Genomic DNA, 16,576 nt, shown 5'->3' with positions numbered 1-16,576 from the left:
AATCTCCCAGGATCCAATTGTGCTAGCCCCTGTGTAACAGTGCAGAGCCACTACCAGGGCCTCCAACAAAATTGAAAGGAGAGTGTCATTAACATATTTAGGATGGCTCATTCACACTTGGAAGCTGGAGCTGAATCTTCTGGCCCAAACTGGTCAAGCATAAAGAATTCTTCAAGATCTTCATCTCCAGCTGGAGAAGGCATTCACCTTCTCCAGGACTGAATCTCATACTCCAGAAAAAGTTGGATGCCTTTCCAGGCCTCAGTGGGACATGCAACATATCTTGATTGGCCTCTGTTCAGCTGAAGACTTTGAAGAACATAATAAGATGAATTCCCTGAACAGGTTGTGAAACAACTCCCATCTTCCACCAGCTTTCTACCCTTACCTGTCTGTCCCATCACTTTTAGAGATGGGAATTAGATAGAATAGCACCATGTCATCTGTCCAGAACCTGAAGCCAGAGATCAGGCTCTATATTCTAGCCTCCCTCATGACCCAGTTCCCCAACCCTGCCACTCTAAACTCCTGTTCTTTTCTTGCTTTCCACCCAAATCAAGTTTGCAGCCTTAGGTTATAACTAACTTGTAAATGCAATTCAAGCAGGCTCCATTGGTTCCGGGTCAGGAGCGAAAGCAATAGTATGTTTTCCGCTACCTAGCCCAAGGTATTAATAGCAAGTGTACAGATTCTATTATTGCTCTGGCTAAGGTCATATAACTTGTTAAGGGGTAATGGCTGGTTGGGGACCCCGGGGGGAAGAATCCCGTACGATTATGGGTTTTATTATGACTTAATGTTAATTCGTTCTGAGCATGTACCTCATTATTTAGTTATTATGTTTTTTTTCCTTTTAAGTAATGTAAGATATTTTATTATACGTTCTGGTTAGTTATAGGTTAGATTAGTAGTTAGTTGAGTGTTTTGGCCATTATTTATTTAATATCTAATTGTATAGATAATTGTAATAATATGTTATTAAAAAATGTATTTTTCTTCAATAAAAATACCTATCAAAAAAAAGGTTAAGAGATCAACATTAGGACCTTACTGGCTTGTTTAGCTTAGTTTCTCACTGTGAATTATCTGGAGTAGACTATTTGTTTGCAAATTTATGTGTGTATTTGGGATGTGAGAGTTTGCGTGTATACTTGCATATGTAGTATACATTGGCATTCCTGTTTTTGTGTCTAAATCTGTACCAGTGTGATTTAAGAAGTAGATTAGTTATGACAATATGCATCTGTCTTTGATAATTACCATGTGAATTAAGGAAATTAGATATTCTGCTCTTAGTTGTGACCAAGATTCAAAATGTTTGGTTATCAGATTTTAGATCCTCCCTGAAAGTCAGAGCACTTCCTAATCTTTGCAGATTTCGTTTGTTTTAAAAGTATACTATCACTGGATTAATTTATTGCTAAATTTATCTTGAGATTTACCCAGGTTCCTGTGTGAAAATGGAGATTTTTTTTAACCATTTGTGACCAATGAATCTGGAAAATTAAACGTCAGTGCATTCCAGCCACATTGTAGCATTTCAACTACAATAACGAGAAAAGGCGAGTCTGAGTGTGCTACATGTTAATACATTGTCCTTTTATCTTAAAACCTTGATTTGAATTCAGCCCAGTCTCTCTGCCTTGCCAAAGTTGCAAAGTCCAAATCAATTGGGTTTCTGTAATGTGAAACAGATACAAAACCCACAGTCCTACTACCCATTGCCCATTTAATTTACCATGAATTACTTATCTCATTCAGATGGAACATAAGGTTAGCTTGTGTGAGAGGTGGAAAAAAAATTACATTGATGCAGTAGAGGTTAGGGTTAGGGTTAGTGAAATTGGAGTTGTGGTTTCTTCTGTGGTTGAAGTTGAGGTTTGGAAGAATTTTGCAAACATACCAAACTGCAAAATCATGAAAACTGCAAAGCTTGTTGTAAAAACTAGCAACATCTCATAAAAGGCAACGATAAGCAGTCTGAACATCAGACATTTAAATGCAATGCTTGTCATATAATTTGCATAAAGTAATGTGTGAAGCTCTAGCCCTTGCTACCATCTATACAGTATGACATTCCATTGTTTTGTATGCTGTAGTTGTGAGGGTAGAAGTATATGTTGGAGCTTTGGCTTGCAAAATTACTTTTCAACTCAGCCCTCAGTTCACATAGGCTTTCTGGTTTTGCACCCCACTCCCGGTTCAAGTAGCTAAGGTTACCTCTCTAGGGACACAAAGCTCTGCTCCATGCTGCTGTCAAGGTTGTGGTGTGCTAGATCAGTTCCAGGCCATGGTGAATAAATGGGGAATCACAAATATTTTCTGTAAAAAAGGGAGGACAGATACCACATAGAGATGTACAGCATGGAAACAGACCCGTCAATCCAACTCATCCATGCCGACCAGATATCCTGACCTAATCTAGTCCCAAGTAAAAAAATTACACAACACCAAGTTATATTCCAACAGGCTTACTTGGAAGCACTAGCTTTCGGAGCACTGCTCCTTCATCAGGTGGTTGTAGAGTATAAGATCGTAAGACACAGAATTTATAGCAAAAGTTTGCAGTGTGATGTAACTGAAATTATATATTGAAAAAGACCTGGATTGTTTGTTAAGTCTCTCATCTTTTAGAATAACTGTGTTGGTTTCAGTTCTTTAATATGTAAATCCCAGAACTTTTTTTAAAGTTACATTCTCAAATGAACTTTAACAATAGTTAACATGTCAGCTCAGATAATGTATTGAAGGTCTGAGGTGCCCCAATGTTCAGACTGATTCTATTTCTAAAAAATGGATTTACAGAATCTTACATGGATTCATGCAGTTTTTGAGCAAAATAAAATGTAATTCTGCAAGTACAAATTCACCCCACAAACTTATATGTGTATGTATATGTGTGAGAGTGAATGTAAAGGGGTATAAGTCTGTGAGAGGGTGCGTATGAGTGTGAGAGCGAGCTTGTGTATGAGAGTGAGTCTGCATGAGTGTACGGGTCTGTAGAGTGTGTGTGTATGTGTCAACACAGACATCAGGTTTCTGCAGAAATGCAGGAAAGATCCTAAACGTGTGCACACACCCCTACAGCCCTCAGCTTGATAACCATAAAATAAACAGCAACATCATAGAATGTATGAAGGTGCTAAGGGAGAAAAAGTATTTGAAGGCATTTCACAAAGAAGAGAAGGATTTGAATGTGAAACAGTTTCATGGTAGGCTCTGAGAAGGTCTTTGAACATACATACATTGAAGTTAGGAGTAGAAGTAGGTAGTTTGTCCCCTCGAACCTGCTTCACCGTTCAATAGGATTGTGGCTGGCCTGTTTGTATTTCAAGTTCCACATTTTCATTTACTCCTGATAATATTTGATTCTTCTGCATAACAAGAATCTATCCACCTCGGTTTTAAAAATATTCAGTGACCCTGTTTCCAGCGACATCTGGGACAGAGTTCCAAAGTCACAAGTCCTCAGACAAAATATTTTCTCCTCATCCCTGTTCATAAAGGGCGACTGTTAATTTTTATAAAGAGCCTTCTTATTCTGGATTCACTGTCAAGAGGAAAGATCCTTTCCACATCCACCTAGTTAAGACCATTTAGGATCTTGTATGCTTCAATCAAGACCACCCTCATTCTTCTAAACTCTAGTGGAAACTAATCCAGTCTGTCCACTCTTCCCTCGTAAGACAATTTGTTCATTCCAGGAATCAATGTAGTAAGCTTTCTTTGACAGGTCAGGCAGCATCCAAGGAGCAGGAGAATCGACATTTTGGATGTTTCCTGAAGAAGGGTTCATACCCGAAAAGTCAAATTCTCCTGCTCCTTGGATGCTGCCTGACCTGCTGCGCTTTTCCAGCAACACATTTTCAGCTCTGATCTCCAGCATCTGCAGCCCTCACTTTCTCCTAGCTTTCTTTGACAACACATTTACAGCTTTCCATAAATAAGGAAACAAAAATTGCGCTCATTTCTCAAGATATGGTCTCACTAATGCCTTTTATAACTGACGCATAACATTCTTACTTTTATGTTCTATCTATTTCATAATAAAAAAAATTCCTGTAGTCGTCTTAACTACTTGCTGTACATGAAAACTAACCTTTTGTGACTTATGCACTCGGACACCTCGATCCCCGTGCATCTTGGAACTCTACTGTTATTTGTTGTTTAATGCATACTCTAACTTCATATTTTCCCATATTATATTCCATTTGACAGATTTTGCCCACTTAACCTATCCTTTTTTGTCTGCAACTTTCTGCTGCAGGCAAATTTTATTCTCCAGAGCCAGTCAAAATGATTCTACACTTAAATAAACCCATAAATAAGAGCCAAGGCAGCTATCAATATGTAGTGTTTCTTGTTGTCACAGGAACATTTAATACCTGCGAATACTAATTGGAGATTGCGTCATACATATTTCTAATATTACAACACAGTCAAACTGTCAGTTTGAACAATGTTGTTTTCACTCTAGTCATAATGCACTGCGGTAACTCCCACCACCTGAAGCTAGTTTAAAATTGCCAGTGTGACTTAAATTATTCTGGCAAATAACCAGTCCGTTCTTTCCCTGAGGAAAGGCACAGTTGATATGAATGATGGGGGACAGTGAATGGTATGGGTGATAGTCTTCATTGCACATGCAATGGTATATTACTAAGGCATAGGTGATTGTGATTTTTTTTTCAAAGTTATGTGAATTCATGTTTTCAAGTTTGGTAATTGCTGTTCTTGTTCTCTGACTTGGGGAATAGTTATACTACTCTCTACCTAAGTAATACTCTGACACCTATTCTGGAAGTTTCACTGGAAACATGACAGCCTTTACTGTGTTTCTGACGATGGACAAACAGGTTAAGCTGCGTGGAGCCCTGGTTTGCTGTGCCTTGAGGAACACCTATGTATTGCAAGATAAGTCAGTAAATGCTCATAGAGTTTCCAAGTGATTTTGATTGTCATTATGTTTTTGGCAGAATACTACCATAATCAAAAGAACATTATCCTCAAAGCTTCAAATTATGCACTGCTGTCATTGTATTCATTCACTTTGCTTGGTTAATCAGATCCTTGGTGACTTGCTGCTTGAATATTAAATATATTTGCTTTTCTAAATGCCCATTGGAACCAAGCCTATGTATTTACACTGCCTCCAGAGCACTTTGTAACTTGCTTTTAAAAACACTGTTGTAGTTGCAAAACTTACAGTTGGCTAATCAGTACCAAATTGAAGGAAACATTTAAGGTCATGACTAGCATGGTTAGTCCTCAAAGGTGAGACAGGAATTAAAAAGAATTGAGGGCAAAACTTTCATTTGGATTTTTATTGTTCAGAGTTGATATTGACGACTTGTGCTTCTTTCTGTGCAAAGTCTAATCTCTCCACAGACCAAGTTAATGGGTCCTTACAAAATCAGTTGATCCATTCTCTCATCAAAAGCATTTAGAAATGTAGCTGCTTCCTTTCAAATACAGCCCACTGTGACATCATTATGATTATAACTTTCAGCTTCTACACTCTTTTTGTGATTGTATTCTGCAATCTGTATTTATGTTCTGTGTGAAAGCAGCCAAGATTTTAGCAACTTCTGACTCTTCAGCATTGGTGATGTGACTAATTTATGAATGGTTTAACTGTATTATTTTAACTACTTTAATCTGTATGTCTGGCTAGTTTAGTTACAATGTCTTTTGGTGTCATTCTTGCCCACAGCACCACAGTAACAGCTGTGTTTGCTTCATCCCAGCCCTTAACATAAGACTAACTGTTTCATGCATGCACTTTTATTTTGCTTCTGATTTGCTTTTTTTTAAATTCTCATAGCCCAAAACGTTTTGAGTGTTTCTGTTGCATGGTTGTCTTGCAGTTTCTCGCTAACTGACATTGCTCTTTTGAGAAAAGGAAATAACCAGGAGTATTTTGCTGCTTGAAAACAGAGTGGCCAATTTGGACTACTTGAGATAGCAGAACAGTCTTCAAGTTTTACAGTGATATTTTTGGACATGTCCAGCTGTGTGTTCTTCACACAGAAGCTACTGTGTAAATTAAATTGTCATAAAATATAATTGTTAACTTTTTTTGCTTATTAAGTTGCTGCAAACTGTTCAGGCAACAGCTTGGCCTGGTTTAATTACCACCATTGAGTCAGGAAATGCTGGAAACACCTAGCAGGTGAGGCTGTATTTGTCAACAAGCTGAGTTGGATATTACATGCCACCTGCTGGTGATGTTTTTGACATGGGGCATGTAATATTGGTTTGACAGTGACCCCCACCACCTTCCTATCACCTTGAACTGGCCCCTTTCATAGAGGATAAGTAGGTGGTGGGGTCACTAGCCCATCAACAATCTGTCACCAGGTAATAACAGGTTAATTGAGCTTATTAAAATTGCAATTAGTCTTGATAATACGCTGCCCATGCCAAAATGGGACTGGCATTAACTAGAGTGGGAAAGGGTACACGTAAAAGATGGGAAGGAAGGAAAGTATTTCATTCAGGAGGTGCTGTGCATTCACTGGATGCACACATGCACGCACAGACACACACATGCACACACATGCATGCACAGGCACGCACAGGCACACACAGACACACTGGGCTCCAAACTTTAACTTTTCCTTCTCTGCTATCTGTCAACCAATCCAAACTTGGACACCCTCTATTGACTCTGGGAGTCCTTCCAACCCTAAAGTCCTGTAATTTACTTTCTTAGGTTAACTGTGATGTTTAATCCTCTGTCTGGAGTCCCAACAGCGCTCATAGCTGAGCTTTGGCTCTTCTAGGGCTGATAGAATTTTAGGCTAACCTAATTATCCAGCTGTTCCCTAGGGTGAAGGATAGAAGTCCAACAATGAAGCAGTGTAAAACAAAACCAAGAACTGTGGACGTAGGAAACTGCTGGATAAACTCAGCAAGTTAGACAGCATCTGTGGAGAGTAATCAGGATTAACGTTTCAGGTCCAGTGACCCTTCTTCAGACTGGACTTGAAACATTAATTCTGCTTTTTCCTGACAGATGCTGTCAGACCTGCTAAGTTTCTCCGGCAATGTCTGTTTCAATTAAACATATAGCCTGCTAATAACGTGCTACAACTGTAGGTCAACTTCTTTCTGGTCTGTCAACTTGCTGCTGACTTTCCTTCCAGGGAGTGAGTAGTCTTCTTCCACCCCTTAATTTCCTGCCCAGTGTTCCAGATCAATTGGCTGGGGTGTTTCCAGAATTTGCTGTTTTAACTTCAAATTTCCTAACACCCACAGAGAATTTTGCCTTTGTACTACTGCCAACATGATAGCCTCTTCACTATCACTTTATTATGGTATATTTTAACTTAATTTTTCTGCCTGCATTTCTTTCTATTTTGTTTTCTTTTTATTAACTTGTTTTGTTTTCTCCTGGTTCATTCTTCTCAAACTGATTTATAAGTTAACTTTTCTCAAGGGAAGCTAGACAAGGGCTGTATGAATGATACAGAAAACATCATGCCTTGTCTAGCTTGTGCCCAGGATTTGTGAAAGTTCTCTTTTATTAGATTTCCTGTGGACAAGTAAATAGTCTCAGTGCTTTACACAGCATCACTTGTAACATAGCGACAGTGGGACCCGCAGGAAAGTACAAAAGTGGTCATTTCCTGCCTGTGACCACAGACCTCAAGCTTTGACCTAATAGCATGTTCTATGCTTTAATTTAGTGATAGGGGAGGCAGCTCTTAGCTGTGATTTAGCGGGAGCTTTCAACCAGACTGTTATGCTCCAGCAGATTTGTTACACATTTCAAAGTGTTTAGGTGGACTGGCTGACAATTGTAGGGAGGAGGAAAATCAAAACGTAATCAAACAACCTCACCCCGAATCCTTTTTTGAAATTGTACCATTAAGATAATGATCAATTTTGTGGTTTAGACCTGGCAAAATATTCAATATTATCTTTGTCTGTAATGGCACGACATTAAATTTTTGCCTTCAAGTTGAAAATATTTTTAAGTACTTTACATATTGCCTTCAGCAATATGTTAGATTCAGTACTGGTGTAAAATGACACTTACAAATGTGAAATCCTCTTCTCAGACCACAGTGCACTAATTTATTTTTATATTGGCTCCACATCAGGTTTCAGAAATGTTTTTACTTGTTACTAACAAAAAGATGCTGTTTATTAATATTGCAGAGTCTTAAAATGATTTCTCTTCACACTTCACAGCTTCAGCTATCCCAGATAATGGAAAGAAGACTTGTTTAAAATTGAAAGTTCTCGTGCGACAATCAAGTAAGTTCCTTTGACAAGGTTGCAAAGGGTGGCTTTAGCGCATGCCTTCTCATAAACACTGGTTTTAAAAAAAAATCTTTCTGTGTTTATTTTGTGCGGTACCTGTTCTGTACATTGCATTTTGTTTTCATTTTTCTTCTTACATTTCTTCACCAAGCTTTTATGGCAGTTGCTAACTTGTTGTTTCTGCAAATTTTCCATGGTTAAAACAAATGGACAAGTTCAACAGCACTTTTGACATGTGCACAATGTGCAACAATTTGAAAAAAAAAGAAAAAGCAGGGAAAAATGTCACACTAACATATTGGCTATTATTTCTATTTTTGTTATAGACAGCTGTTCGAAAACTGTAGGTGTACATGAAAGTGTTTTCGGTGCTAACGACAGAGTAGACAGTTCATTAGAACCAGCAGGTTAGTATGCTTAGAGAATCTTCTAACAAGTGCGTCTGTTCCCATCCCACCTTTCTTATTGACCCTCCATCACAGTTTGCATGCCCTGCATGGGTTCAATGTTGAAAGCTTGTTCACCCTGCTTTTTTTTTGGTGGTGGCCTCATTGCTAATTTTCTTCTGTATATATTGCAACAGAATGATGCAAAAACTTTTGCATGGTGTGCCAGATTTTTATCATTGCCGTCAGCTAAAGGCATGTGAGATAAAATGAAGGTCAGTTGATTCCATGCAGTGCTGGATATTCTGCTTAATACAAATTTAGTGAGACAGTATATCCAGGAGATGTATTGTCCCATTGTCTTTATAACTGCTTTGTTGCAATTGCTTTGCAAAAAAGCTTGCCTTAATAAGAAATTAGTTAAATTAATCAATCTTTTTAGTGCTACAATAAAACTGCCTAACGATTAACGAAAATAGAAGCATGCAATTAACTAATTATGTAATTAATAAATGGGAGGGAAAGGATTATTCCAAATTTGAAAGGGGTTGCAGTTCTCATGTATTGCAAGAGTTCTGTCCATGACATTTGAAAATAGTCACTTTGTGACAAATGGCTCCCTCAATTTGGTAGAACCTAGGCTGTTGTCTGCCAGCATTACTGCCTTGAACAGCAATGTCCAGACATGTGTCTCTCTGTATTTTTAATGTTGTCCTTTTCATTAAACTCTGCCACCACCATTTGTGTCTCTGAGTATTTTTAGTCATGTTAGTAACTCACTGCTGCTGCCAATATTTTAACAAGCCTAACGTGAAAATTGATGCAACTCAATATTGCTGTTCATTTCATTATTGTGAAAGTCTGAGCGGCACAGTGAATTAGAACATTCACCTTTCACCCTTGGATTCTAGGTTTGGATTCAGTCCAGATCAATGGAAGCACATTCTGCATTAACTCACATGATTTTCCTGTCAAAGGAAAAGATTGTATTAACATAATGCAGTTCATGATTTACAGTCAAATAAGTACTTCTTGTAATGTGCGCCCTGTTCTGATGAAGAAAATTGACTCTCAAATTTGCGCACAGCAGAATCTCAAAAAACAGCAATGATATAAACATCCAGATTATCTGTTTCAGCAAAGATGCTAACCTAGAATCTAGGAGCACTCGCCTGATTTTCTTAGAATCATGCTATATTTTCTTTAATGCCCATCCAACCACATGGGCCCTCAATTTAACATTCACTCTGCAAGACAACATCTTCTACTATCCAGCAATCACCCAATACCAAACTGATATGATGGCTAGTATATGTGACAACATTTATTCTGCAGCTTTAGCCAATAACCAAACATCTCAGAGACAAGTGGGCTACCAATTGAGCAAAGGCTGACTCCTAAGTATCATTACCTATGGTTTCACTTATCTTCTGAGAGTTATGATTCTAAGGAAATTTATTTTGGAAAGTTTGAGATCTATATCTATTGGCAATTTGTGTCCATTGCACTTTAGCGATACCAAAAGAAGACATCCTAAGGGAACAGAGATTCTTGCCTGATTATACAATCAAAGCAATGCTAATTGGAAACCATGAAATTTGATTTTGCAACAACATCTATTAGTCATTGTTCTGAGAAAGTCAGTGAAGGGGCTGTCGCTATTTGTATCTCATTGCAATTTCTACTTTCCATAGTTTCTGTTGTCTTCAATTCTCCGACTGTGCTGTAGAGGTGCCCTTTTCATATCTCAACAAGATAATGTATTTGTGTGTGATCTCAACACTGAGTGCTAGTGGACTGTCCAAATCTGGAAAATGTAACAGCCAAATCCAACTTGTTCTCATTTAGAATTCAAGCATCCACAAATTAGACACAATTGTTGAATTATGATCAGAACAGCAAACCCGGCTAATATTTTCATTCTTTCCTTTCTACTCGTTTTACTTCACACCAGAATGATAGCCAATTAATGCTATTTCTGCATTCACCATCTGAGATTGGCTAAGTCAACATTACGGTGCTCAAATTTTTATGATCTTTACACTGGACCGATTTAGACATTTTTAAATTTTCTTTATTTCGTTCTTCTTTACGTTTAATTTTTCACATCAATTGTTTGTTACTTAAAACTTAACTCCATCCTCAAAATAGAGGGCACCCAGGCAAAATAGTTAAAAGTAACAATTCTGCAAGGATCACAGGGACATCAAAGTTGTAACCTTATTTAGATCCATGCACTTTTCAACAATGGGCTTTCACCCCAGTAATGTGGCCTATTTCCATGAAGAGATTATAAAATCAAAATGCAGAAGAATCTGCATTTCTTAGGGAAATAACTGGTGTGCCAAATAGACACACAATTCCTCCTAAGTCTGCAGAGGCTGGAAAGTCCCCTTAAATTAAAAGTGGGCAGTAAATTAATTTGATTCAATGCTACAAAAAGCAAATAGAACTTTTTCACTGAGCTTGCACATCAGTGACAGATTTAGTGCTTAAATTTACTTTGATATTACAGAAAGAAAATCAACACATTTATTAGGGATTCCTTGGCAAAGCTTTCTATCCCCAGCAATTGGTCTAATTTGAATAGAAAGTCCTTGTGTCTGTTACTACCACTGCAACCACTTGGATGTATACAGTGCAATTGAATATCTAAGTGTATTTTCTTGAGGATGGATGGATGTTCAGCATGAGTGAGGGGATGTAGGGAAAGGATGTCAAAAGCTTGGGCAGGTTTTGAAAGCAGAAGGTAAAGTAGTAAGACAAAATGATTTTTGAAAGAAGTTCCAGGGAGCAAGGACAACATGGATGAAAAATCAACCTCAGCTAATAAATCAGAGAATGAGGAACAAACAATAGTGAGAGGAACAATGAGGGGAATCTGAAAATAGGCATGTCGGAATATTTTCCAGATAGACTGAAGTTAATTTATGGAGGTTTTGAAGATCATTTTGAAAATAATTTGGTGGATAGAAAAAAAATGATGGACATTGGGAAAATGGGATGTGAAAATATTAGATGTCAAGTAAGAGAGAGTTTTGACTTCACAGTTCTGCAGTAAAGAAATTCTGTCACATTTTGGTCAAAAGCAAAGAGAGTGCCAAGGTTACACACTACTCAGAGTGAAAAGGTGTTCCTTATAATAGCAAATATGTAGCATTTCCTGTACAAAGTAGAAAAGACAGAAGTAGATTCCTAAATTCAAAGCCTTATACACCAAAAGTTGACCTGTTGAATTGTGGTCACCTGGTTAATGGTTTGAAAAAGGTGACAGTGGATTTCTCCTCCTAGCTTTTGTTAGTAACATCATAAATGGTAGGAGAAAACATTTTCTGTTTGCTATTTCTGAAACAAAAAAAAAGAAAGAATGTGTTTACAGTGTTGCTAGCACTAGAAATCATAGAAAATGACTTGCAAGTATCTCTCCACTCAAATGTAGAAACAATTTTACCCAGAAAGGGTAATATTTTAAAATTATGCAGCTTGGAAGTATTCTGTGTGTTTTTACTGTTGGGCAAATGCAAGATACTAATTATAATAAACAGACTTAAAGACCAGTGACTTTCATAAAGATTTCATTACTCAGGGAATGGAAAGGTACTACATTTCTGTATCTAAAGGTTTTCAATGACCATTTTTATAAATGGGAGAATGAAAACAGTCCTTCGTCTTCGATATATAAAAAAATTATAACTCAGAGACAAAACAGTGAATAGATCACATGCTAACTTTGTGGGTTACAGTTCCAGAGACAGCAATGGAATCAGATTTTTGAAATAATCAAAAACCAGCAATTTAACTTTTGTATTCTGTGGATCAAGTGGAAAATATTTACATTATTCCCTCATTTCTCCATTCAATCTGAGCTTGTAGATATACTCACTGTGCCATTCAGTTGTCACTTTGTCTGGATACCAAATAAAGTTAATTATGAATGTTAATTGATGACCTGTTCTGTTGGTTTTCTCATGCGGTTGAATAAATATTTTTGCAAAGTAAAAAAATTCATAAGTGGCTGGATCTGAATTATTTTAATGCCTTCAAATTGTTTTAATCTAAAATCTTCCTGAGTGGTCATATTTCATTTCATTTTTCAGGAAAATGTACTCCAGTCAATACTAAAATCTTTCCAAATATTTTAATGAGAAAGCCAACAGTAGATGTGGTGCATGAAATTGCTTAATTTAAATTGAACAAACTGCTTAGAAATTGACAGAACAGCTCCCAGGCATTAAAAATCTCAGCTCATGATTTTGTAGACTGAAATGTATGTTTTATTTAAAATATTAAAAGTTCATCAGTGCTTCTTACCTACCATTGCTTTTGTTTTTCATTGATTTTCTACTAAGCATAGTTAATGAAAATCTTTCCAAATTAAAAGAAATTAGAAATTTGAAACGCAGTGTAGATTGTCACACTAGCATGGAATGTGCAATGAAATGTATTTGCCTGAGGAGCTTGGCTGATGTATAATTGTAACTAAAGTACTGCGGATCATTCTTTCTGTTGTCTTTTTCTGTAACAGCATTGCTTCCTGTGTTTGTTCTCTCTGAATAGATGACACCATACATGAAGCTGAGCCATCGCGTGGTGAGAACAACGCTCAAATACCCAGGATATCCCCGCTAATTTTGGCAACTGTGCTGATCCTTATCATGGCACTTTCTACATTGTAGTGCTCAAAAATCCAAGGAACCTCTGACACAGCATGGCTGGATCAGGAAACAACACGGATTCTGTAACTGCACTGTTGAGGAGGGGGAGCGTTCAGTTTATTCCAGACACAAGATTTATTTTACATGAGGAGAGTAGAGAATGATTGGAGAGGGAAGATGTATCCAAACTGATAAGCCCCCAAAAATGCCAAATTATATTTTGAGACTAATGATTCTTATTTTCCTGTACATTTGTCTTTCAAAATACCCCTAGATGGTTTAGCTCTTGTCATCCAAGTACGGATGCGAAACAGTAGTGGCAGATGCAGTCACTGAAGAATAAGAATATTGAGCAGAAGCCCAAGAGGGTTTATACCTCCATGCAATATTTATACCTTCTCACTCAATACCGTAAGATGATCATGCAAAGCATCAAGTCACCATGTCAGGACTTGAGGGGTGATATTCTGAATAGATATAACCCCATCCCTCTCAGGAGTTATAATTCAACATGTGTCTGAAGCGACACTGCTCATGCAGCCGCTAACATTGTCTGTAATATTTTGTATTTTTGACACATTTCCTGTTTCATGAGCCCTCATTCAGGTTCAGTATTTTTGTAGGTTGTGTGTGTAGACAGAATAACCTTTGAAGAAATTGGGAAGCAATACAGAACTGAGGGATGGTGCAGTTAGCCATAGGCTACTTCCATTCTGCAGAACTATTTGAGAAACAAAAAATAAAGGTTAAATGATAGGTTAGAAATGCTAATGTCATTTGTAATATGGATAGTTTTCATGTGAACAAGGATAGATATTGGGCTTAACTGATAATTTTGCAGTTTATTTTAACACTATGTTCTATAATTGAAAAAGCTAATGAACTGAGAATGTAAAAATACTGCATTTTCTCCTGATAAACTGAATTACAATCCAACTCTATTAGTGATGTAACCATTGCATTATTTTGTTCTGAGCAGCTGTAGACTACAGTTCACTATTGGACGTTATTAATTTCTGACAGTTTAATCTGTTCCACAGTGACTGTTGCCAATATATTTTAGTCAAGAATGGATTCCATATTAAATGATTACTTTTACACTCCTGGAGAATTATAACAAGAAATGGATGCCCCTAATATAATGGAGGACATTTACAACCAACCACTTTCTTGCTTCTTCACTTTTGGTTGCCTTTTTGTAAGCAGGGAAATAAGGATCAATCTGTTCAGTGGATACTATGTATCCTGTAATAGTCTATAACATTAGTGTTAGCTTAGTACATTGGTTTGTACCTTCTTCGAGGGCAAAAGGAAAAAAAACTTGTTTAAATCCTGTATTATTAGCAACCTATGTTGTAAATAGTGTTTGATAAAGTATTAATTCCAATTCTTACATCTTTTATAATTGAATACAATAGAATTTCTGGATTTGACTGAGCAGGTTAAGCAAACATCTATGTTGGAATGGACGATGTATTGCTACAATACTGCGAGCTGCTTTGGCGAATAAGTGCAAACGCTACATACAGAAAGCTGCAAGAACAGGAACGGGAGCAGCTTGCAAATTGCTTGTTATGTGTGAGGAGAGTGAAGCAAAAAAAAAATTAACATTCAACGTATTGGTCCTAAATGTTTGAGACGGTGTAGAATTCTGGTCACAAAACCCTTTGTGAAGAGGCCTGGTAATTCTGAAAGTTGATCTGTTTGTGTTCCTGGTTTTCTTTCTCTCCCAGAGATGAAGTGAATGTTTTATGGGAAGATCTTGCCTTTATCTTTGTAGCATGCGTATGGACTGGAGTTAAAAAAAACAAACGTTTGTCGATATACTTTTGTAAATTTCGTCTACTGTTCCTTTTTCCCCCCTTTTGTGTGGAAGCAGTTCATGACAAGGCCCCAAATAGGGGTGTATGATACCTGTCAACCACAACCACACTTCACTGACCTACCTTGCAATGTGGAATGGAAATGGTTCTATAAATTTTAGAAGCATAGAAATTAATCCACTCCCCCTTTATTCACTCCACGTAGATCCGCTGTTCCCTGCTTTCATCGGAGCCTTCATTGAGCGGTGAATGGGTAAATCTGTTCTATTTGGCAACTCCAAGTTTTTCCCATGCATTAGCCCCCAGACCGCTCTGATGCGAGACGAATCTTCTTACAATAGCGTTGCTGCCATTGTCTGTACAGTTTAATAAATGCTGGCATGCTGAAGGTTACTCATGGAGTCCGCTAAATCTATTTTAGATGCTTACTCTTGACACTCCGTTAGAGCCACTCATTGTGTGTGCGTCTGGATATTAGAGCCCAGTTCATTGTTGTCCTGTGCCTGTACTGCCCTGCTCAAGAACCGCTTGAAAAGCAGATTCTTTGCACTTATTGACGAGTGCATTTTGACTTGCTTATGAGGGAGAATAAACAAACCTGTGGCGTACTGCCATCTGGAACCACTCTATACATCTGTTTTGTATATACACGTGTCTGAGCAACTATACATAAATAAAACTGAAGGTGTTCATTATAAATAGTATGGATGTTCAATGTCTTTGGCTATTAAACGTTTGAAAATATGTTTTAAAGAGCACACTGCGTCTTTTTCTTGACACTGCATTTATAAATGTTTTATTTATTCCGAGATCTGGTGGAATTATTCCATTCCAGTCCCGGACGAAGGAAATCTGAACTCAAAATGCGACATTTTCACAGCAAGTTGGGTTTTTGCCCGTAGTGTTAGGGGCAGGGGTAAATGTGGGGGAATGGGTCTGGGTGGGTTGCGCTTCGGCGGGTCGGTGTGGACTTGTTGGGCCGAAGGGCCTGTTTCCACACTGTAAGTAATCTAATCTAATTAACAACGGCAGCACAATATAACACACAAATATAAACAGAAGGAATATGGTTGGTTATACAATTTAATGAGCCTGCATTTAATAATAATCAGGCCGCCAGCTTATTCTACTTTTAAAAGTGATGTTTCATATGATGTCATGGTGAATTTGCCGATTCTGCCATTATAACTTGTTCGAAAATTGGAACATCAGTATTTCGGAAGAAGAAGCTAGGGGACAAAACTGAGTGCTCAGAGTCCTGTGTTTGAATTCAATTGGGACCATGAAGGTAGAAGTATCCTTTCTGCTTCCGTTGGGTAATGGTTGTCGATGCGAAATCGTTCTGGTCTCGGTGACCATGGATTCACAGCACAAAACTGATCGCACTTCAACCCAAAGGTCAGGTTTGACGGGGAAGCCAGCTGGTAGAGAGGCAATGGGC

At 37.7% G+C, this 16,576-nt stretch overlaps 1 protein-coding gene across 2 annotated transcripts in view; it reads left to right on the top strand.

Annotated features, from left to right (window-relative positions):
• The window catches only part of LOC140485131 (ephrin-A5-like), a 212,933-nt gene extending 197,045 nt beyond the window's left edge, over positions 1–15,888 (top strand). The window contains exons 3-5 of one of the 2 annotated variants that reach the window (XM_072583625.1): positions 8,200–8,265; positions 8,598–8,678; positions 13,215–15,888. In XM_072583625.1, coding sequence (XP_072439726.1) covers positions 8,200–8,265; positions 8,598–8,678; positions 13,215–13,333 — 266 coding nt within the window. In that variant the 3' untranslated portion in view covers positions 13,334–15,888. The remainder of the gene's footprint in view (positions 1–8,199; positions 8,266–8,597; positions 8,679–13,214) is intronic. The other variant, XM_072583626.1, reaches the window with a different exon arrangement.
• The last annotated feature ends 688 nt before the right edge of the window (positions 15,889–16,576 follow it).

This window comes from Chiloscyllium punctatum, chromosome 2 (genome assembly GCF_047496795.1).
Source record: "Chiloscyllium punctatum isolate Juve2018m chromosome 2, sChiPun1.3, whole genome shotgun sequence".
In the NCBI taxonomy this organism is placed as follows: domain Eukaryota; kingdom Metazoa; phylum Chordata; class Chondrichthyes; order Orectolobiformes; family Hemiscylliidae; genus Chiloscyllium; species Chiloscyllium punctatum.
Note: the sequence above shows the minus strand (reverse complement) of the source record. Positions and strands in the feature narration are given on the sequence as shown.